General features: G+C 46.8%; 1 protein-coding gene and 1 non-coding gene across 3 annotated transcripts; one reads left to right on the top strand and one right to left on the bottom strand.

The window, feature by feature from the left end:
* Nucleotides 1–4,600: 4,600 nt before the first annotated feature.
* LOC102523819 (F-box only protein 27) lies at nt 4,601–10,367 on the bottom strand. Of its 2 annotated transcripts, XR_004322347.1 has the most exons (7): nt 10,312–10,367; nt 9,690–10,055; nt 9,441–9,552; nt 9,266–9,361; nt 6,775–6,908; nt 5,371–6,109; nt 4,601–5,228 (listed from the first exon to the last, which is right to left on the bottom strand). XR_004322347.1 is itself a non-coding variant. In XM_032486068.1 (6 exons), exons 1-5 carry the CDS (start codon nt 10,316–10,318, stop codon nt 6,794–6,796), a joined length of 696 nt encoding a protein of 231 aa, XP_032341959.1. In that variant the 5' UTR covers nt 10,319–10,367; the 3' UTR covers nt 5,314–6,109; nt 6,775–6,793. The 2 variants fall into 2 exon arrangements, 1 of the variants encoding a protein (XP_032341959.1); XM_032486068.1 differs by lacking the exon at nt 4,601–5,228 and having other exon boundaries at nt 5,314–6,109.
* A 2,265-nt stretch (nt 10,368–12,632) lies between these two features.
* TRNAD-AUC lies at nt 12,633–12,704 on the top strand. Its single transcript has one exon. It is a non-coding gene; the product is annotated as a tRNA-Asp (tRNA).
* Nucleotides 12,705–23,159: the final 10,455 nt, after the last annotated feature.

The raw sequence follows: 23,159 nt of genomic DNA, 5'->3' as shown, positions 1-23,159 counted from the left end.
GAGTGCGGAGCAATTGGTTGGAGCTCTGTTACAGCTTGTGGGAGCGAGGATGGTAGTACCACATTGCAGAATTTTTTGACAGCACCTACTAAGCCTATATCAGGACAGGTGTTAACCTAAAACACTAAAGCCATCTAGGGGTGGGGGTGGGGAGTGGGACTGGAGGGAGGGGGCAGATATGGAGTGTTTGGTTTGTCACAGCTCTGATTTGAAACCTTGGCAGTCTTGGGCTTGGAATTGATACTAACAATTTCTCTAGGCTCAATGCCAAGTTCATGGACTGCAGGTGGAGAAGAGCCAGGGGCTCAGGGCACCTGCCTCCACTTGCACCCCGAGAACCAGCTCCTATCTGAGACTGACTCCGTCAAGTCACTGCCCTGATCAGATGCCCCGCACAGCAGGTAAGAAGAGGGATCAGTAGCCACCTCACCGTGGACCCTGTTCAGCTGTGTGACTTTGGGCAGGCTGCTGCCCTTCCCAGACTTCATATTCTCATTTTGTAAAATGGGATGGGAATTGAGAGGAGCTGATGAAACAGTCCTCCTAAGACATTCAGCAAGGTGCCTAGGATGGGACACCGTTATTACTGTTATTATTATCGTCATGTTTCCTGGGTGGAAGGGCTTAAGAAGCGTTGGCCATCATCAAGGGGAATCCCAGTAGCCCACGACCTTTCCATCTCATGCCAGAGACAGAGTCCCCAGCAGAAACCCACTTCTCCAGAGCAGTGACAATCACATCCCCACTAACAGCAACCCCTCCAGGAGGCGGCGCAGTACCGGGGTTCAAAGCATCAGATCTAGAGTCAGAGGCAAACAGCTCCACCCCTCCTGAACTGGGCAAGTCATATGTCTTTTATCAGAAGCTCAATTTTTTCCTGAATTAAATGTGAGCCGTCACCTTTGTTCCCAGAGGTGGACAACGATTTCCTGACGTGGGTCATAACTGTCATGACTCATCAGCCCCTCCCCCTGTAGAAGAATCTAGTTAAAATGGAAATGTAACCCTGTGAGAAAGTGCTGCATTCACTCATGCGTTCCACAAGCATTTACTGAGCATTTATTGTTTATAGGCCCTGGGCTAGGTACTGGGGACACAAGAATGAATGCAGCAGGTAATGCATTTACACTCCTGGAGCTGGAAACAGATGCTAAATAAGTAAAGATGTGAATAACATAATATAGGAGGGTGGTAAGTATTATGGGGGAAAAATGCAGCAGGGAAGGGGCATAGAAAGTCTAGGAACAAAGTTGCAGTTTCAGGCAACTGAGAAGTAGGTATGTGAGTGAATCTGAAGGGGATAAGGAATTAAGACATAAATATCTGGGGGAGAAAGACTCTTGGAAGGGGGCACAGCAAGTGCAAAGGCCCTGTGGCAGGAGAAAGGAGCAAGAAGTCCTGTGTGGCCGAAGCATAGGGATCAAACAGGAGAGTGGTAGTGTGAAGGAAAAGCCCAGCTGGGCTAACAAGCTAAGTCACAAATCTAAGTGTAACAAGTGTCGGATTACTGATCTGAGTTCTGCTGGGCTAACTTGTAAATCTAAATTAATAAGTGTCGGTTTGCTGATTCCCTGTTCATGTTTTGCTAGCCAGCTGGATTTTCAAAGAGACATATCTGGCCTTGAAATGTTGGTTTGCTGCCTCACTGCCTCTACTTTTGTGATAACGATGTTGCTAAAGCTGTTGCATACCTATTGGCCGAATACCCCAAGCTTGTACTTAACCCTGTAAAACCTCATGTGCACTTCTTGGAGGAGCTCAGAGCTTAGGAGCAGAAGCCCCTCTGAGCCCACCGGTGTAATAAATCTGAGTACTCCAACCCTCCGAGTGGTGCTTGTTTCTTGGCTGGCCTGTCATTTCCGTAACAGTAGGAAATGCACTCAGAGAGCTGATGGGGACAGCCTGTGGGAGCCTTAATATTTCCCCTTACTGAATCCTTATATAAAGGCTTTGTCCTTTGCCCTTTGGAAAGAGGGAGTCAGGAGAGTACTCAGAGCAGGGGAGGGTGCTCACAGGTGCCCTCTGCTTCTTGTGGGAAGACCTGGGGGCAGAAGGAGGAAGGGAGCAGAGGAAGAAGAATGCTGGATGATACGGGTGTCAGGGAGGAGGGGCCTGGACAAGGGTAGGGCCATTGGAGAAGGGACAAGTGGACGGGTTCTGGATAGATCGGTAAGTGGAGCTGACAGGATTGGTGGAGAATTGAGTGTGGGCTGCAGAGCCCCACTGAGGATGTGTGGGCTCTCAGGCAAATTTTTTCCCTGTGGAGTCCCTGTCTATGGAGATGATTTGATTGAAAAATGTGTTACAAAGTTCATGGACACAAGTGAGTTATAGTATGAAGATTTAGAATGATGGCTCAGAAGAGGTACTTCAGTATTTGCTTATCTTTCAATCCTGGGAGGTGAGATTCTTTGATGTCCAGGTACCATTTCTTCACGTTTTTTGTTGTGAGAGGTTGTCATTAATGGCTAATTTAATAGCCCTCATTAAGCAAAAAAGGCAGGGATGCTGTTTTTACTCACTGTTATTGCCTCTGCTGATCTGAGTCCTGAGGCCCATTAGAGAGTTGTCTCAGCAGGTGAGTTTACCTCCTCTCCCCTTCTCTGAAGTCCTTATTTAGAAATGATTAGCATTAAAGCCAAAAATCAGAGAGGTATGTGCCCCAGCTACCATCACCTTGGAAGAACTGAAGTATGGGGAAGAGAGGTGATCTAAAGTCAGTCGACAATTTTCAAATTTCGAAGGTCATTCATTTAGCTGTGCTGACATCATCTCTCATGTCTCTGACTCATCCATTGTGCCCCTGTAACCACCAGCTTCCGGTGATTCTCTCCAAGGGTGGACTGGGCTTTGTTAATGATGACCGCATATGCAATTTTTAACAGAATGCAGGAAAGCATTAGCAGGAATTTTTTTTTTTAGTTTTTATTGAAGTATAATTGATTTACAATGTTGTGTAAATTTCTTGTGAATATCATAGCCAATCAATTATACATATATATTCCTTTCCATATTCTTTCTCATTAGAGATTACTGCAAGATATTGAATATAGTTCGTTGTGCTATATGGTAGGACCTTGTTTATCAGTTTTATGTATGGTAGTTAGTATCTGCAAATCCCAAACTCCCAATTTATCCCTACACACCAGCTGTCCCACCCATCCCCAACGCCGGTAACCATAAGCTTGTTTTCTATGTCTCTGAGACTGACTCTGTTTTCTAAATAAGTTCTTTTGTGTTCTTTTTTTTTTTTTAATATATATGATTCTATGTATAAGTGGTATCATATGGTATTTTTCTGTCTCTTCCTGGCTTAAGTAATACAAGCGAATCCTCCTTTACAGGGTTTTAAAAAATTAGCCCTTGGAGAAGAGAGGCAAAGGCTTACTTGGCCCTTGGCCTAGAGTGTGGGGAGCGGGTTGGGAGAGCGCCCTGGCTGCTGGTGGCTGGGGTGGGGTGCATGGATAAAGGCTCCTGTGCTACTCCCACTGTGCCTTTGGGTGCTATGGGCTGGAGGCAGCAGAGAGATGATAATTGATGGACAGACCCACCTCCTAGGCTCCAGCCTAAGGGATGGTGGCAGACAGGTAATGATCCAGAACCCTGAACTTGTCCTGTGTCCAGCTGAGCGAGTGAAAGGCATCCCAAATCAGTATGCCAGCGCTCTTCTGGCAGCCAGCCCGTGGGAGCCATCAGCTCGCCAATCTACTCACCATGGGACCCCAGGATGACCCCATTAAGGCAAGAGTCCTAGAGTGCCTCTGGGCTTCCAGCTGACCCCATGCACCAGGGCTGGTGGTGGAGGTAAAGGCAGAGCCCCTTAATTGGGCAAGAAACAGGATGAGACTCACCTAGGTCCTGATCTAAAGTCGGGGTCCGTGCCCAGAGAGCCCACAGCCCTGGCTTAGAGAATTTCCAGGAAAGTGCTACATAGGGTGGGGACCCCTTCCTGGGTAAGGATGCTCTTGATGGGGTGGGAGAGAAACAAGAAAAGTCCAGGGGGACGCCAAGGTTTCTGGTCCAAGAACAGAAAAGATTTTGCTACTTTTTACTGAGACAGGATGAATGTGGAAGAAGCTGGTGGGGAAGGGGTCAGAAAATCAGGACTCAATAGGAGGGAAACCGAGGCTCAGAAAGTCGAGTCCAAAGGCATAGAGTAAGGATGTGAACCTGTTTTGTCTCGTAGCCTCCAGGCAACACCACGTACCCTGGCCCCAGGGGAGGTACCATTTTCAAGCACTTGGTACACCAGGCCTGGTGCTGCACTTTTCATAAATGATCTCATTTACTCTTCCCAACAATGGACACTCTGATCCTTTTTTAGGGGGAACAAGGGGAGACTCAGAGAGATCTTGTGCAAGGCCTCAGACTGAGGAGGTGGCAGGCATCAGTCACGTGTGCGCTCCCAGAACCATTTCTCCTCTTCCATCCTGGCTCGGGCTTTCCTGAGACTTCCTCCTCCTGGAATCAGGGAGCCGAGGGTCTCATCTTTGCCATCCAAGGGCCCCAGGGCTAATTCCTACTATTTTATTTGCATTGCTCAGACCCAGCTGGCCCCAGCTCTCACCTGGTGGCCAGCTAGGAGGTGTCAGAAGTGGGGACAAAATCTTCCTGGGTCCTGCTTCCATTGCCCCTCTTAGGGGGCAGAGCAGGTAGGCGTGGGGCACCCAGGACTGGCCAGACATGTGGGACCTGCTACCCTGGCTGTCTCGGGAGGCTGTTACCTGGAGAAGGCAGGGTCTTCTGGGGCTGGGACAGCTGAGAGCAGCAGGAGGCCTCTGTGTCTGCAAACTCGAATACCGGGGTTGCACTGGTAGCAGGATGCTCGTTTGCCCAGTTGGCACCCCAGCGAGTGAGCTGGAGACCAGGAGGGAGCCCCCAGTCCCAGCTTCTGGCCCCCTAACCGACCAGTCCAGGCCTGGCTATGCCCTGGCAGGCAGGTCCTCGGGGAGCAGGAGAAACACCAGAAAGTCACAATGTGGTGTCACTGTGACACTATACCCACATCTGTCATCCGCCTAATGCTTTTAAACCTGATTGATAATCTTTGCCGGGATGCTTTCCTTAGGCCTTGGGAAATAGGGGTCTACCTCTTGCATTCCTTCTACTGGAGAAGACCTTGTACTGTTGTTTTCCTCTGTAGAGTTTTCCCTCCGCAACTGAGACACTCCTTGCTCTGAACCCAGTAGTCAGGGAAGACAGCACCACTGTGTTTCTATTTAAAAGATCTGAGGGAAAACAAAAAACAAAGCGATCTGAGACACTTTTGGTAAAATAATATATTTATTACCTATGATTGGCAGATAGAGTGCTGATTTACTCTCTCCATATTTCAAAGGAATTTCAAAGTAATAAAAGAACTTTGTATACCATATAATTTAGGGTACAGCTGGGCTCAGGTGACCACTTCATTTTTCACAGGGTAGGCAGAAACATCTGACTCCAAACTTGTTTTGAGGTAGGTGACTTTCAGCTGTGAGTCCTGGTCCCAGTCTTGAAACCTCAGGAGGTTAAGTTCACCACCTAAGGGGGCTGGAATTCTCTCAGCCATAGGGAGGAGGTTCCAGTCAGAGAGGAGGAGGCTTCCTGGGAGGCAGCGATAAAGCCTCTTGAGCAGAAACAGAGGAGACAAGGGCAGAGGGGACTGGGGCTGAAACAGAAGGGCCTTGGAGGGAGGGTGAGGAGTCCTCTCCAGTTTCAGCATTTCCCTGTGCTCACCCAGGGGTCTCCACTCAGTAGAACAGGTGGCTGCCTTAGAGAAACAGCAGCAGTTAAACCTGATGGAGGAACTCTTCTAGTAGCTTCCAGAACCTGAAGACAGGCCCAGTAGCACCCTCAACTGGACCCAGGAGATCCCAGGATGCCAGGGAGCTATAAGCCCTTGATTAACGAACGAGATGTGCCAGCCAATGGTCGCAGCTCCTGGAAGGCACAGTCAGGTGGTTTTGCAAGGACAGTCCTTTGACTAGGACGGACGGACCTGCACGATCACACTGGAGTTGGGCAGATAGATTCCGCATTGCTCAGGCCAAAAGGCGAAGTCCCAGATCCAGTGTTTAAGAGACACAAAGCGGACGCCCGTCTTGAGGTTGGAGAACACATGGCTCACCTGTAGGCAAAGAGGTAAGTCCTATCATGCCATGGCCTTGCCCTCAAAAGCTGAGGTTGGGGACTTCTGGAAGGTGGAATTTCCCACAGACGGCTGCGACAGCACCTCCAGTGCCCCCTGTACTTCTAGAATCAGACCACTCCTCATCCAGAGGTGGCGTCTAATCCCCATTCCCCTTGAATCTGGGTGGGTTTGCTTGTAACCAAGAGTGTGGTAGAGTGACTTTCACCAAGTGACCTCCAAGGCTGGGTCAGAAAGGCAACGCAGCTTCTGCTGGTTTCTCCAGAACCCTCATGGGGGAGCCCTGAGCCCCCAGGAAGCAGTCTGACTGGCCTGAAGCCGCCATGCTGTGAGGAAGCCCAAACTAGACCACAGACAGAGGTCCCACGGCCAAGCTCTGAGACTAAACCAGGAGATGCTGGCCAACCACCAGCTGCTGTGTGCACACTGCACCCACCCTGCCCCCAGCTCCAGCCAGTCTCTGTATGCAACTATGTGAGAGAACAGAGCGAGAAGCTCCCAGCAGAGCCCCACTCAAACCAGGAGAGGTGATAGAATCACTGCTGTTGGTATTAAGCCACTAAATTTGGGGGGCAATTTGTTATGCAGCAATAGGTCATCATAGGCTCCAACGACCTTCCCCCTCACTCCTGTCAGAAACTCACCTCAAAGATGACACTGTTTCTATGCTGCTGAATGGGAAAAGACAGGAGAGACGTGGTCCAGGACGGCCTTGTTGGCATCTAGAAGCTGGACGGTTAGTTGATACATACAGTCAGTGCCTTGTCGGTCTGCCCACCTGTGAGAGAAGGGAAACCCTGAAGATGGACTTCCACCTCCATTTATTTCTTTGGGTGTCAAATGACTTCCCCATGTATGCAAATCCAATATGTGGTCCCTGGGACTGGTACCAGTGTCACCTGGGAGCCTGACCCCACTGCACACCCAATGAATCCATCTGCACAAAACCAGCTCCCCAGCTGGTCTGTGTGCACAACCGCTTCGGAAGTGATGACCTAGAGCAATGCTCTTTACAGCACCTCCTCCCCGTATTATTTCTTATCCATGTTTCACTGGTGGCAAAGGATGTACAACGTGTACAACAATGATGTCTGAGATACAGTTTTCTAATCAGTCCTTTAAAAGGATCCAGGGGAATCCAAATCGATGATGGGATACCCAGCGACATTCAAAGAAACAACATCCAATGACCGTCAATGGTAAATGGGTAAATTATGGCATATTCACATAATGGAACATTATACAGCCATGACAGTAAAGTAGCTGCAGCTACATGCAATTATGGGTGAACTTACATGCTATTGAGAGAAACCAGATACAAACTATATACTGTATGGCTCCATATATGTTAAGTACAAAAATGGACAAAACTCATCTACTGTAACAGAATTCAGAATTGTGCTACCCTTGGGTTGGTAGTGATGGGGAAAGGGGCATGAGGGATGCTGAGGGTGGGATTTTCTGGCATTTTCTGTTGTTGATGGGGGGGGCTAGTATGGTGAATGTCTTCACTTTATAATAATTCATTCAGTTGCACTCCCAAGAAATGTGCATCTTTGATGTTAGAAATTAAAAATTTAAGAGTAATGAGTTGTATAAATTCACAAACATGTATCTACTTTACAGACACTTCACATCACTCCACTTCTCAGCTGTCTATTTTAATTCTCCACAGAATTTTGTTCTCATGTTAATATATTTTCATGTTCTTCGGATTTACCTTTCACACTATTTGGTGGCAACCACATACAAAGAATATACATTAAAAATTTTAAATTTTCTGTGACCATAAGGCTCTCAATGTTAACATTTTTTCTTTTGGACTGAATTATTGGCTACTAGTAATTTACAGACACTGCCCCAGATTGGAGTCATCTGGAATCTTGAAGACACTTTGTAGAAAAGAATTTAGCCTGGTCCAAAGGTATGGCCTTTGCCCTCTGCTTCTTTGGAATATTATGGTGACAGGAATGTCTGTTTGCCTGGGGACCTTGGGTCATACTGGATGGCCTGCCAATGTGGTTTGGTAGCGATTGGCTGCATCCACATGGGTAGTCTTATAACGGGCGCCAGCCACTCCAGGAGGACTAACAAGAGGACATGGGATGCATCACACAGTGTCAGTTGACTGGAGGCTGAGCTGAGACACATGAGAAAGCCCGATAAAAGCTCAGGTGAGCTTCCCTGGTGGCAGTATCCCATGCACATGTCACACATGATGCCAGGACAGTCTTGTGTCTGGACTCCAAGGGCAGAAGAGAGCAATGGAAGTCTGGCATTGGATTCTTCCCTTGGATGCTATCCGGTGACCTTCCCCTTGGCTGATTTTCATCTTTATCTTTTCCCTGTAATAAACTAAATTATGTATACTAGTTTTCAGTGAGTGCTATGTCTTTCTAGTCAATTACTGAGCCTGAGGGTGGTTGTAGGAACCTCCTACACTGGCCACTGAAAGGCAGTCTTGGGATTGTGCCCTCTAACTTATACTAGTTGGCTATAAAATTCTGAGAGGTGTTGATGCCTGGCTCCCTCACCCCAGATACTTTGACTTAATGGGTATGCAGCGGGACCTAGGCATCGGGAGCTTTATACAGTCCTGGGCGATGTCTGGCAATATTTGGGAGTCACTGATTATTACCATGAAATGGTACATCATTGCTCAAAGTAACACAAACATGCTACAATAGTTTGATAAAAGATTAAATTACAAAGAGAGGTTGATTGCAAATTCATCTGCTAATGATAGGGGAAACTGAGGCACATTGACTGACCCAAGGCCACAAAGCTGCAAAGCCAGGGTGTGAACTTGCGAGGTCTGGCTCCAGAATCTGAACTCTTACCCAACCATCTGGAATTGTCCCCTCTTAAAGCAAGGAGCATCTCATCCACAGACAAGACTAAGTTGGGCCCAAGTCCTCTGTATTGGACCTCACCTGACATCTTCCAATGCAGTTCCCTTTGGGGGCTATGAGAGGGGTTCAGGGAGGGCACTCTGCCAACTCCTAAAGCTCTGATGGTGGTTAAGTCATTTCCTGACCTGCTTTATCCTAAGGGGTTGTTGTTAGAATGCCTGAATGAAGTCACCCGTGAAAGGTCAGCACTCAGCAAAAGGGCTGTTTTTATCATCACACTCACCAGTGAGAGACACGAATCTCAACCTTGCCACTATCCAGGAGTTCCGGCCACAGACCCTCCGCCTCCAGGTCCAACGTTTCCTTCTTGTGACACCATCTATGAAAGAGGGAGAAAGGCGATGAGAACAGGTAAGGACTCACGACCACCCTGGCCCCTGGGGAGTAGGGGCATTTACCTGCAGGTAGATGGGAAGCTGGTCTGGGAAGGGGCCCCAGGCAGGACCTCATAGTTTTCCTCCTCTGCCCAGCCGTCCCCACCGCTCAGCATCGTCCACATCTGGAAGCCATCTGTTAAAAAGGTTTGTGCCCAGGTTCCTTTCTGCCCACCAGCCCAGGAATAAGTCCCATGGGGTTCCGGTGCAGCCCTGCCTCTCTGCATCCTCCCACCACTCCGTTGAGGACGATCTGCTTCCTGGGTTCCCCACCTGTGCCCTTAGGGTTCTGAAAGAGATTGCGTCCTATGGGTCCGCGCGCGCAGAAGCGGCCCAGGAGGCAGGCACTGGCGGCGTCGGCGCGCGGCAGGCAGCTGCGGACGACTGGCCACAGGGCGCGGTGGTCCCGGGCCAGGATCTTCAGCCACAGGCCCGGGGCGTCCACCAGGGCGCGCCAGCGCCGGCACACCTGGCGGCAGCGGCCGAGCAGCGTGCGCGGGGGCAGGAGGCTCAGCACCGCCAGGAGCAGCTCCGGGGGCAGTTGGCTCAGGCCCAGCGCCTCCTCGGGTTCGGGCTGCGGAGCCGGCCTCCCCCTGGAGGCAGAGGCACGTATGGGCTCCTCGCCTGGCCTGGGTGCCCCTGCGGGAGAGTCAGTGTCAAGACGTCAGGGACCTGCAGCCTCAGCCAGCCCGGTCCCTGCCACCCGCAACCCACGACTGTCAGCCTCAACCCCGTCAGCTGCCTCCCCATCCTCACCATCCCCCCGCCCGGTCCTCAAGTCCCCAGATTCCCAACCAGTCCTTGCCAGCAGACTATCTCAGCCCTTCTCCCCAACACGCACCACTGCCCCCAGCAGCCAACCCCCTCTGCGGCCTCGCGGACCCCCGAGTCCTACCCTGCATCTCAGCCAGTGCTCCTCGCTGGTGGGCCTCCACTTTGCCTCACTTGCTCCCATCTCCTCCGCCGCCCTTTTTATTCACCTGCCCCTCCCTTCTTAATACCCAGCAACGTGGGCTCCCACCTCACAGCTCCATCCTCCCTCGGACCCAGTATCTGCCAGCCCCTCCCGGCCCAGGCCCCGCCCCCTTATTCACCAGACTACTCTCCTTCGGACTTCATTCGGACCACAGGGTAAGTAACCACCAGCCTAACCACCAGCCGAACAGAATCGCAGACCCCACAGATGAAAGAGGGATGGAGGCTGCCAGGATCCACAATGTGTCACTCATCGTCTCCACTAGTGGCCCCTTGTTGCTGAACAACTGCTGTTATTTTGGTCAGGTATCCAGGCAGGAGGCCTCATATTCTTTAGCTCCTGTAAAAATTCCCATCACCTTAAGGGCAGGCCATCACTATGCCAGGGAATCACTTCACAGGAGAAAACAGGCTCCAGCAGGAACCAAATGCATTTCTATTTGATTCTCTGATTGAGTGCTCTAACCAGCGATAACCCTAGCCAACCTTCAGGGAGCGTTTATTCTATCAGCAACGTCCTGTGGTGGTGAGTGCTATGTCCCCACTTCACAGGTGAGAAAACTAAGGCCAAGTGACCTACCCAAGATCACACAGCTAGTAGCTGACAGAGCTGGGATTCAAACCTAGCCAGACTACCTCTAGAATCCTTGCTTTTAACCTCTATACCAACTCTACCCAATAAAAATAAAATATGAGCTACACATACACTTTTAAACATCAGCAAGTAAAACCAGACATGGATTCTGGCTCCCATGGAACTTACCTTCTAGGGGGAGAGATGTGGTGAACAGGAGGCAGAGTAAGCCAATTATATACTGTTCAAGAAATCATTAAAAATAAAATCTCCTGTGAACCCCCAAATATACTTTCCACAAATGTAGGAAAGAATGAAACAGTTTTATTATTGAAGAAGCATTAAATCAGACTGTAATGCACATGGGCCATGGGGAACAGTAAACGTGACGGGTAAATTACATGGTGTGTTGGAAGAGGATCAGCGCTGGGGGAAAGTAGAGCAGGGAAGGGAATGGGGGATAAGCCATCCGAGTGGGGAGACCCTGAATTCTGAGAGATGGATTGACTTTTATATGGGCTTAATTTCTCTTCAATATATGGATTTTCAAGAAATTGTTTACTATTGAGGTTTTCAAACAGATCCCAAAGTAGAACAGGGTAAGAGCACTGGCTCCAACAGTTCACTACGGACCAATTTGCTTTTATCTCTACTCCCACCCACTTGCTCTCCTGGGCTATTTGAAGTAAATCTTAGAAGTCACACTACTCTGTCCATAGCAATATATTACTCCCCCTGCACATTTAAAGAAATTGAAGTATAGTTGAGTTACAATGTTTGTATTAGTTTCTGGTGTACAAGTAGTGATTCAGTTACACATATGTATACATATTCTTCATATTATTTCTCGTTACAGGTTACTACAAGCCATTGGATATAGTTCCCTGTGCTATACAGTAGGACCTTGTTTATCTATTTTATATAGAGTGGTATGTATCTGCCAATCCCAAACTCCCAATTTATCCCTCCCCACTCCCTTTACTCCCAGTAACCATAGTTTGTTTTCTATGTCCATGAAGCTCTTTCTGTTTTGGTAATAACTTCATTTGTGTCATTTTTTAAAATTTCATATATAAGTGACACATATGGCATTTGACATTTTCTCTGAGTTACTTCACTTAATATGATAATCTTTAGGTCCATCCATGTTGCTACCAGTGACATTACTTCATTCCTTTTTTATGGCTGAGTAGTATTCCATTGTGTGTGTGTGTGTGTGTGTGTGTGTGTGTGTGTGTGTGTGTGTGTATCACATCTTCTTTATCCATTCGTCTGTTGATGGACACTTAGGCTGCTTCCATGTCTTGGTTATTGTAAAAAGTGCTGCTATGAACACTGGGGTGCATGTGTCTTTTCAAATTAGAATTTTCTCCAGATATATGCTGAGGAGTAGGGTTGCTGGATCATATGGTAACTCTATTTTTCGTTTTTTAAGGAAGCTCCATACTGTTCACCATAGTGGCTGCACCAATTTGCATTCCCACCAAAAGTATAGGAAGGTTCCTTTTTCTCCACATCTTCTCCAGCATTTATTATTTGAGCAATACATTACTTTTTAAGGTACTATGTAAGGCGGGGGAATCGTTTTGATAGTGAGATTATGAAAATTGATAGTGACCCAACTACGAGTTCAAAAAGTGGTTTAAAAAAACGTTTAAAAAGTGGGGGAGGGTATAGCTCAATGGTAGAGCACATGCCTATCATGCCTGAGGTCCTGGGTTCAATCCCCTGTACCTCCACTAAATAAATAAATAAATAAATAAATAAATAAATAAATAAATAAATAAATAAACCTAATTACCTCCCCCTCCACACACAAAATAAAGTTTAAAATACTTCAAGTAGAATAAAAGGGCAGATACTGACAAGTGATTGTCCTTTCCTGTTCTTCAATTTCCCCCTCTGAGACAATCTCTCTTAATTCCTGGAATTATTCCCCATGCTGTAATCTGATTAAAAGGAAAAACATAATTGAGTTCCAAAAGAGCTTACCGCCTGGAAGAAAATGATTAGAGAATAATGATTTCCAGGAGAGGAGGGGGTACAAAGCATCCCAGGGGCCTTTGGGGAAAGTTATGGGTGCATTTTGGTGTCACAGTAATGGGTTGCTATTTGGAAGCCGTGCCCAGGACAGGGCCACCCGGGGGAGAATGGTCCTGGATTCCTCCTCCTAGTCAAAGTTCCGTGTGTTTCCATGTAAGAGGAAAGCCTGTGAATCTGAGCCTAGAACCCAATTCCAGCTTGCATGTAAATGTAAAGTGTGTTAATAGACACTGGTGCTCCAGGAATGCAGCTACTGGGTCAATTGGAAGATTGTTCTTGGCTTTGGTGGCACTTTATTGCTTGTGCTGCAAGTGAGAAAAACCACAGGATCTCTTCATCACGGCGGTGCCCACTGCGGGTCTTATGAAGCTTTAGGGGTCCACAGAGAGGTCCCAACATCTTGGGGCTCCATCAGATGCCCAGGGGAGATTTAAAATCCGAACTCTGGATCAGGTCTGCATTTGTAACAAATTCGCAAGGGATGCTGATGGCTGCCCTCTGTGGACCACACTTTGAGTAGCCGAATCTTATTGGGATCAAGCCCAAGCATCATTTACATATTGTAATATGTACTCTTTAAATAGTAAATTTCTCTCCTTCTATTTCACCTTTACACTATTGGGAGCATTTTTAGAAATGTCTGTGGAGGTAGGTTTTATTAAGTGTTTTATTTCAAGATGGTAAAGGCTACATGAGAAATTATTAGTTATAATGGGGGAAGGGGGAGGTTGACTCTGACAGAATGAAGCAATAGTGATGGCCAGGTGAGGGTAGGGACGCAGGGGCATCTCCCCACTGCAGGTGTGGTTGGGAAGTTGGGGGGAAACCTTGCCCATCTGGTTTGCAGAAGTAGAAAATTCCTGAACCTCAGAGCACTGGGAGGCAGGCTGCATGAACATCCCAAGGACATTAGAAGCTCCACCAACTTGGCTTCCCTGCCCCTGGTTATATCCTGTTAGCAAGAGTTGGGTGGCAAACTGGGAGGTATTCTGATTCCACAGAATGAACTGGATTAGGAAATGGCCCTTTGTGTGGAGGGAGGGTCCGAGGGATCCTAGGAAGGAGGAGGTAAGTAGTTAACAAAATCTCCTCTCTCAGAGGGTGGGAGGGATTAGGAAAGAGACCATGACCCTGAAAGTAGTATTGAGTCAGGCCAGCCCTGGGTGTCGGTAATCAAGCTCCTTTTCCAAGGTGATTCAGCCCTAGAACGCCCATCTCTCCTGGAGGGGGCAGGATTTGGGTTTGGAGATGGGATTTCAGGTAAAACCTTCTCAGCTCCCACCCAACAACCCAGCCTCTGGGTTGGGGGTCAAGAGCAGAAAAGAGCCATAAATCCCACAAACTTCTTTTCCCTAAAGAAGGAATTCTTCCTACTGAAGCCAGACTTAGAAATAACCAAGGCCTTTAGAAACGTTCTGGCAGAGGTCATTTTCTAGGTTAAACACAACAACAAAATAAGAGGCTTTAAAGATAAAAATACCAGAGAAAGACAAATACTGTAAGATATCACTACACCTGGAGCCTAAAAAAATACAACAAACTAGTGAATATAACAAAAAAGAAACAGACTCACAGATGTAGAGAAGGAACTATCGGTTACCAGTGGGGAGAGGGAAGGGAGAGGGGCAAGTTGGAGGTGGAAGATTAAGAGGTACAAACTATCAGGTGTAAAATAAGCTACAAGGATGTGCTGTACAACATGGGGAATAGAGCCAATACTTTATAACAACTATAAATAGAGTATAACCTTTAAAATTGTTTACTATATTGTATACCTGTAACATATAATATTGTACATCAATTATACTTCAATTTAAGAAATATGATGTTGTAAAATAAATATATTTTTTTAAAAAGATCAAACACCAACCTATCTGGAGAGGACACACACCTAGCAGGCTTTGAAAAGAAAGAGCTGGATGGGGCAAGGAGGTGGAGGGGCCAGGGAGGGCCAGGACGGGAGCATGCTCTCTGACCTCAGACAATACTACAAAGCTACAGTAATCAAAACCATATGGTACTGGCATAAAAACAGACACACAGATCAACGGGACAGAATAGAGACTCCAGAAATAAACCCACGCACTTATGGTCAATTAGTCTACAACAAAATAGGCAAGAATATACAATGGAGAAAAGACCGTCTCTTCAATAAGTGGTGCTGGGAAAACTGGACAGCTACCTGTAAAAGACTGAAATTAGAACATTTTCTAGCACCTTTACAAAAATAAACTCAAAATGGATTAAAGACCTAAATGTAAGATCAGGTAGAAAGTCTAGGAATAATGTAGTAGTTTCCAGTGGGGCAGCCAGGGGCCTCACTGAGAAGTTGATATTTGAGCTGAAGTCTGAAGGGGATAAGGGATTAAGTCATATCAATGTCTGGGGGAGGAAGATTCCTGGGAGGGGTACAGCAAATGCAAAGGCCCTGCGGCAGGAGAAAAGAGCAAGAAGAAAGCCCGTGGGGCTGGAGCACAGGGAGCAAAGGGTAAAGTAGTAGAACATGCACTCAGAGAGGTGATAGGGGCAGCCTGTGGGAGCCTTACCTTTTGCCCTTAGTGAGTCCTTACATAAGAACTTTGTCCTTTGCCCTGTGGAAAGAGGGAGCCAAGAGAGGGCTCAAAGCAGGGGAGGGATGCCTCCTGACTCAGGTGCTCACAGGCGCCCTCTGCTGCTTGTGGGAAGACCCAAGGGAAGGCAGAGGAAGGGAGCAGAGGAAGAAGATTCCTGGATGATACAGGTGTCAGGGAGGAGGGGCCTGGATCAGGGCAGGACCATTGGAGAAGGGACAGGTGGACGGGTTCTGGATAGATCAGTAAGTGGAGCTGACAGGATGTGTGGGCTCTCAGAAAAACTATTTTTTTCTGTGGAGTCCCTGTCTATAGAGTTGATTTGATTGAAAAAATATGTTACAAAATTCATGGACCCAAGTGAGCTATAATATGAAGATTTAGAATGATGGGTAGAGGAAGGGTACTTAGGTATTTCCTTATCTTTCAGTCCCTGCCAGTGAGATTCTTTGAAGTGTCCGAGTACTGTCTTTTCATGACCTTTATTGCCAGATGTGTCATTTCTGGCTAATTTAATAGCCCTCATCAAGCAGCAAAGGCAGGGATGCTGTTATTACTCACGGTTCTTCCTCTGCTGATCCCGAAGTCCATTCATTTAGCTCTGCTGATGTCATCACCATGTCTCTGCCTCATCCATTGTGCCCCTGTGACCTCTGGCTTCCGGTGACTCTCTCAAAGGGTGGGGCGGACTTCACTGATGACGGTCACAAATGCAATTTTTGTTTGTTTGTTTTTTTTTAACAAATGCAACTCTTAACCAGAGAATGCAGGGAAGTGTGAGCAGGAATTTTTCTGGTTGTGTTAAGGGTCATGTTTGGGATTTTGCAGTGTCAGGGCAGAACACATCTTCAGACCAGGTCTTTCTTACACTCTTTAGGTTGGAATCCCTGCACTCTTTTCAACTTTTCAAGATCTTTCAAGCTTGACCGTGCCCTTGCTTCTATAAACCATCCCCAGTGAGGACAAACGCAGCAAGGAGTGGTCCCATGTCTGCCCCACGCTGCTTAAGACTGGCCTGGGGGAGCATCTTTTCACCTATCACCTGGAAGGGCACCTGGTGTCTTGACAGCCCTGGGAGGTCAGAGCTCTTCCTGTTTACTGATTATAGAGAAGGCATTGGCCAGTCCCTTAAAAGCCTAATTTCCTGCAGCAGGAGTTACAGGTCATGGATAATAGTTTCAGTGGTAGAAATAACACGATCTTCAGAGACAGCTGAGAAAGAAGTAAATGCTCCTCTCTGAAGGTTCATAACCTTATTGTAAATCCACATTTACTGAGAGATTGGCCTCATTCTTGAAAATCCAAGAAAGTACAATTCTTAGATTTGGGGCCAATTAGGTCAGAAGAATCAGAATATATCCTGAGTGTTTATAATTTCTATTTTGATCAGGAAACATATGGTGGATTCTGATGATGCTTTATTTAGATTTGTAAAGGAAAAACCCAGATGTTTCCTTCCTATGTAGGGAAAACCCCAGTTCTTCCTGCTGAGTTTCTCCCCGTGTGTCTCCTTTACTTCTCACACAGAACACTTCACTCTGGTCCCCAACTGTGTGGAGGTCCCCCCCCCCCATAAACGATTCTCTGTGACACCAGCGGGAAGTCCAAAAGTCTTACAATTTACCTCAGTTCTGACACTATCTACCAGGAGATAGTTCAGATCCCACAGGTTAAGGGCTCAGTCCCACAAGACTGCCCCCTCCCCATCAGATGCCAGTCTCAGGCCCAGGTTATCACCTGCGCTTCTGACCAACTGGCTATGGGTCTACAGATGAGACATTCCAAAGACCCCTTCCTGGAGTTCGATTAATTTGAAAGAGTGGCTCACAGAACTCAGGGAAACACCTTTATCAGTTTATTAAAGGATATGACAAAAGATACAGACAAACAGCCAGATGAAGAGATACACAGGGTGGGTCCCCCTCCCTGGATAAGGATGGGGCGGGAGAGAAACAGAGAAGTCCTGGGGGACTCCAAGGTTTCTGGCCCAAGATGAGATTTCGCTGCTTTTTACTGAGACAGGATGTATGGGGAAGAAGCTGGTGGGGAAGGGGTCAGGAAATCAGGACTCAGTAGGAGGGAAACCGAGGCTCAGAAAGTCAAGTCCAAAGGCATAGAGTAAGGATGTGAACCTGTTTTGTCTCGTAGCCTCCAGGCAACACCACGTACCCTGGCCCCAGGGGAGGTACCATTTTCAAGCACTTGGTACACCAGGCCTGGTGCTGCACTTTTCATAAATGATCTCATTTACTCTTCCCAACAATGGACACTCTGATCCTTTTTTAGGGGGAACAAGGGGAGACTCAGAGAGATCTTGTGCAAGGCCTCAGACTGAGGAGGTGGCAGGCATCAGTCACGTGTGTGCTCCCAGAACCATTTCTTCTCTTCCATCCTGGCTCAGGCTTTCCTGAGACTTGCTCCTCCCAGAATCAGGGAGCAGAGGGATCCCATCTTTGCCACCCAGTGACCTAGGACTAATTTCTGCTATTTTATTTGCATTGCTCAGACCCAGCTGGCCCCAGCCGCATGCTGTCCAGGTGCCGCCAGCCCTGCAGGGGTCCCTTGCAGAGGCCTGGGGGAGAGGCACTGAAAGGCAGGTGCCACTTGGCTGGGCCACCCATAAACTTCCACTGTGACCCATCCACCCCCGCAGGAGGCATGGTCCCCATGGTGCCGGCCATTCACCATGGACTGTGCCTCAAGCCTGCCAGGTGCCCAGGCCACGTGTCCCGTTCTTTATTCTCCCTCACCCACGTCCAGCCTCTCAGCAAACCTTGCCAGCTCCAACCTCATAAAATCTATCCAGAACTCGCTTCTTTCTGTCCCCACCATGGCTGCCTCCCTAGTCCTGTCCACTTTCGTCTCCTGTCTGGACTACAGTCTCCCTGTCCACCCACGGTGCCACCCACCTCACAGTAAATGTCAAAGTCCTCACTGTGGCCCATGATCTATCAGATCACGTCTCTGACCCCATGGCCTCTCCCACTTGCCCCCTTGCTCAGCCTATTCCAGCCACTCAGGCCTCCTTGCTATTCTGTGACCCCATCAAGCGTGCTCCACCTCAGGGCCTTTGCACTGGCTGTTCCCTCTTGGTGGAACACTCTTCCCTAGATGTCCCCATGGCTCCCTCCCATCCCTCCTTTGACTCTTTGCTCAAATGTCACCTTCTTGTCCACACCTTCCCTGACCACCATGTGTAGTATTACCACTCTGACCTTTCTATGCCCCATACCCTGTTCTATTTTTCTGAGAAGATTTCCTGAAAAGGAAAAACTCATTTTTCCACCTCCCTGTGTAGGGAAAAACCCAGTTCTTCCCCATCGTGTGGGTCTTTATCCTGTGAGTCTCCTTTATGACCTACACAAACACTTTTCTTCTAGGCATTGAACATGTGGAGGGTTTTTCCCATGCCACGCGATTCTCTGAGACATTAGCTAGGTGCCCTACAATTTAACTCAATTCTGACATTATCTACCCAGAGATAGTGTCAGATCCCACAAGTTAAGGGCTCAGTCCCACCAGACTGCCCCCCTCCCCACGTATGCTGACCCTTGAGACATCAGCTGCAAACTGTTATCACCTGTGCTTCTGACCACCTGGTTATAGAGTGGAGGTTCCAAAGACACCCTCCTTGGGTTCAGTTAAGTTGCCAGAGCAGCTCACAGAACTCAGGGAAACTCCTACTAATGTTCACCAGTTTATTAAATGATACAATAAAGGATACAGATAAATATCCAGGTGGAAGAGTTGCACAGGACAAGGTATGTGGGAAGGGGAGGGCAGAGCTTCCATGCCCTCTCCAGGCACATCCCACTCCCAGCACCTCCACCTGTTCCCCAACTCGGAAGCTCTCTGAACATCACACTATTGGAGCTTTATGGCGGCTTCCTCCCGTAGGCATGATCAATTATTAACTCCATTTCCAGCCCCTCTCTCCTCGCTGGAGGACAGGGAGTGAGGATGTCCCATCTCCCCACCACCACTGACACAACAGCAAACACTTGTGTCTCCAACCCTGGTACAACCCTGACCTTGTTACCTCCACTCAGACTCCCAGCCAATCATCCCTGTCTTCTCCTCTCTACATCTCTGGGCCAGTTTCCTACCCTAGACAAAACAATCTCTCTGGAAATTATCACTTATTTCCTCCCAAAACAGCATTTCCCAAAGAGTAAAACATACTGGTGAGATTTTAGGTGGACACAAAATGAACATTTATCATATAAACAGCTCCATATTGTCTTTGAAAATATATTAAGTGGTATTGGTTTTCCCTTTGTAGTAGTGATATAAAGATATCTTTTAAACTAAATTAAATCTAAAAAAGATTAATGAAAAACTGTTAAGCAAATAGTAGTTCAAGTAGTCCTCAAACATGACTAAAAATCTCAAATTGTACACGAGCCACCGAGGTTGGGGGAACTTGGTCTTAGAGGAACCCAGGTGATAGTTTTGCCCCAGGTGATGGCCCCCAGTTTGTGTGGCTTGGCCTTGAGAATCTCCCTTCTTTCTTGGATCTTCTCTTCATATGTGTGAGTGTCCAGCACCTAGCTGGCCAAGGGGAAAGTTGATGGTTATCACAAGCAGCCAATATCTCTCTGTTAGAAGCCTTCAAAGAAATTACATTGACAATGATTCAAAGCAAGCAGAGAACTTTAGGAAACCTCTGCTGAGGTAGCACAGACCATGCCCACACTCCTATTTCTTAATGTTCCTGGATGAGTAGGGGCAGGGCTGTGGGCTGTTGGGTTATGCTGTGGAAAGGGAGAGGTTTCACCACATACAAGCCATGTGATGGAGACAAGCTACCTAATTTCTCTGGCCTCAGTTTCCTTATCCGTAAAAGGACTAATAAGGAAATCTACTTCTTGTACTGTGAGAACAAAATGAGATAAGGAATGTAAAATACTTCGAGTGCTTGAAGCCAATAAGTCAGATAAATTAGATGACCTCAAGAAATAATCAGACAAATCCAGAATGTGGGACGTTGTAAAGCACAACCATCCTGGACTTCCTCAAAAAGTCAGTATCTACGTCTGTGAGTTTCTTCCTATTTTGTAAATAAGTTCATTTGTGCCATTTTTTAAGATTCCACATGTAAGTGATATCATATGATTTTTAAAATACTCACAGACATAAGAAACAAATTTATGGTTATCAAAGGGGAAAGCTGGGCAGGGAAAAATTAGGAGTTTAGGATTAGCAGATAAAACTACTATATGTAAAAAAGATAAACAACAAAGTCCTACTATAAAGCACAGGGAATTATATTCAATTACTTGTAATCACCTATAATGAAAAAGAATATATATATATATAAAATTGAATCACTATGCTGTACACCAGAAATTAACACAACATTGTAAATCAACTATGCTTCAGTAAAAAAAAAAAAAAAAGTCAATATTATAGAAAATAAAAGGATGTATGTGTGGGAAACTAAAAGGGACTGAAGTTGTATAACAAACAAATGCCATGTGTGAGTCTTGATTGACCCTAGATTTGAAAAAAAAATGAGAACGGAAGGGGAGGAGGAAGGGAGGGAAAGAAGGAAGGAAAAACGCTATAAAAGACATTCTTGAGGCCATTAGGGAAATCTGAGATGGACCAAGTAGAAAATATTATGGATTTAGATGGGATAATGGTAGTGAGGTTGAGTAGGAGAAGGACCTGATTTTTAGGAGATGTGTGCTTAAGTATTTAAGGTTGTTAAAAAAAAATTCAACTGAGTGAATTTCAAGATCAAGTTGGCTTTTTCTGGAAAAGGCACAGCTACAGAAACAATAAAAAGATGGTGGTTTCCAGGAGTTTGGGGAGAGGGAGGGAGGGAGGGAGGGATGAAGAGATGGAGCAGAAGGGATTTTTAGGGTGATGGAATTATTCTGTGTGATATTATAGTGGTGGCTACATGTCATTATGCATTTGTCAAAGCCCATAGAATGTACAATATCAAGAGTGAACCCGAATGTAAACTACGGACTTTGGTTGATAATAATGTGTCCATGTTTGTTCATCAATTATACCAAATACGCCACACTGGTGAGGGATATTGATGGTAGGGGAGTATATATGTGTGGGTGGGGAGGGCTATGTGGGAACTCTGTATTTTCTGTTCAATTCTGCTGTAAATCTGAAATTGCTCTTTTAAAAAAAAAGTCTATTAAAAAAAAATCAAGTTGGCTTTACTCATCGATATGTGAATTGGGTAGCAGCCCATCTGGCAAATAGAAAGGTGTCGGTGTCGCGATACCATGTACACATACACACTGTACGCGGAGAGAGCTGATGGCTACTCTGAAGCTTTATTAAGTCACACAGTCTTATATAGCAAAGAAGAACGACAAGGGAAATGGTTAACAGGCAGTGTCTGGCTCAAGGTCAGAAGACCCTTTATGTTTTGGTAAATCATGTTCGTGTTGGCACCAGCGAGCCTTACAGCTTATCAGGGCGGATTGTATGAGAAACGGCTGCCTCACAACATTCTTCTTGGACTCAGGCGGCTGTGCCTGTCTTAGGTTGCGCCCCTCTGGGGATCTTCCCCGTCCTTGGCTACCCAGCCTTCTCACCTGTGAGTCTGCAGCTTTTTATAACCTGTTTACCATTCTGGCCCAAGGCTCGTTCCTTTGTTCCCACAGTCAGGGGCCTACAAAAGGAGCTCCAAAGACCTGAACAAAATGGGAGGCTTTTATAGGCAGAAGAGGGTGGGGACAAAGAAAGAGCAAATCGCTTCACCTTTTTGGGGGGGATGGAAAGTGGGGATGGAAGGCTATCAGGTGGATTACCTCTCAGTGCTGACCAGGAAATTCCAGACTGACCAGTGAGGACTGCATTTCTGGGGGAGGTAAAAACTTCAATTAGGTTAGGTATGAAATCTTGGTTTGCTGATGTGGGGCTTTGCAAGAGTGACTCCATTTGGGGCTGGCTGCTTCTTTTTTCGGTAGGATGAACAGTCATCATGTCTGCAACTCACTCTCAAATGGTTCAGAAAAAAAAAAATCAGGACAAAGCAAACACGGCAAATTATTGATAATGATTAAATCTAGAGAGAGGTAATAGGTGGTGTTTATTATACTCTCTCCATTTTTCTGTATGTTTGAAACTTTTTAGTAAAAAAGGCCAAGAAAATATACATTAGCATAAGCGATTCTACTGATCAAAGGCAGGGCTAGAAAACTTTGGAGGAATTCAGAAGAGATGGGGTCCACTTAATGCTCAAAGTTATGATAGATGGTAGACCTGCTCCCCCTTGTGCGAATGGACACACAGCCCACCCCACAGCCAAGCCCTTTGTTCCCATCTTAGAGAGCCCCAGTTTTGTTCAGGTACCAGGCAACCATATTCTCAAGGAATTGGTTCCCTTTGAGGTGGAGAGGTCCAGGTCTGTGGGAAGAATGATGTTGAAACTTTGGAGAGTTTATTCTGCTTGATAACAACTATGAGGTGCTTATACTCCCTCGGGTTAGGGAAGGCTGTGATTCGGAGGGGCCATGAAGAGGGAGACATTGGGATAAGGCAGCGTTTTATATCTTGACGTGGTTGGTGGTTGCTTGGGTGTTTGCATTGTAATAATTCATTTATGTT

The sequence above is a fragment of the Camelus ferus genome, chromosome 9 (genome assembly GCF_009834535.1).
Source record: "Camelus ferus isolate YT-003-E chromosome 9, BCGSAC_Cfer_1.0, whole genome shotgun sequence".
NCBI lineage: Eukaryota > Metazoa > Chordata > Mammalia > Artiodactyla > Camelidae > Camelus > Camelus ferus.
The sequence above is the reverse complement of the archived record's forward strand: the minus strand, read 5'-3'. Positions and strand labels throughout refer to the sequence as shown.

Coding starts and splice junctions, on each gene's coding strand:
- LOC102523819 (XM_032486068.1), bottom strand. Junction 9,553..9,689: donor TCAGAACCCTAAGGGCACAG/GTGGGGAACCCA, acceptor CCTTTTTAACAG/ATGGCTTCCAGATGTGGACG. Junction 9,362..9,440: donor AGCTTCCCATCTACCTGCAG/GTAAATGCCCCT, acceptor CCTCTTTCATAG/ATGGTGTCACAAGAAGGAAA.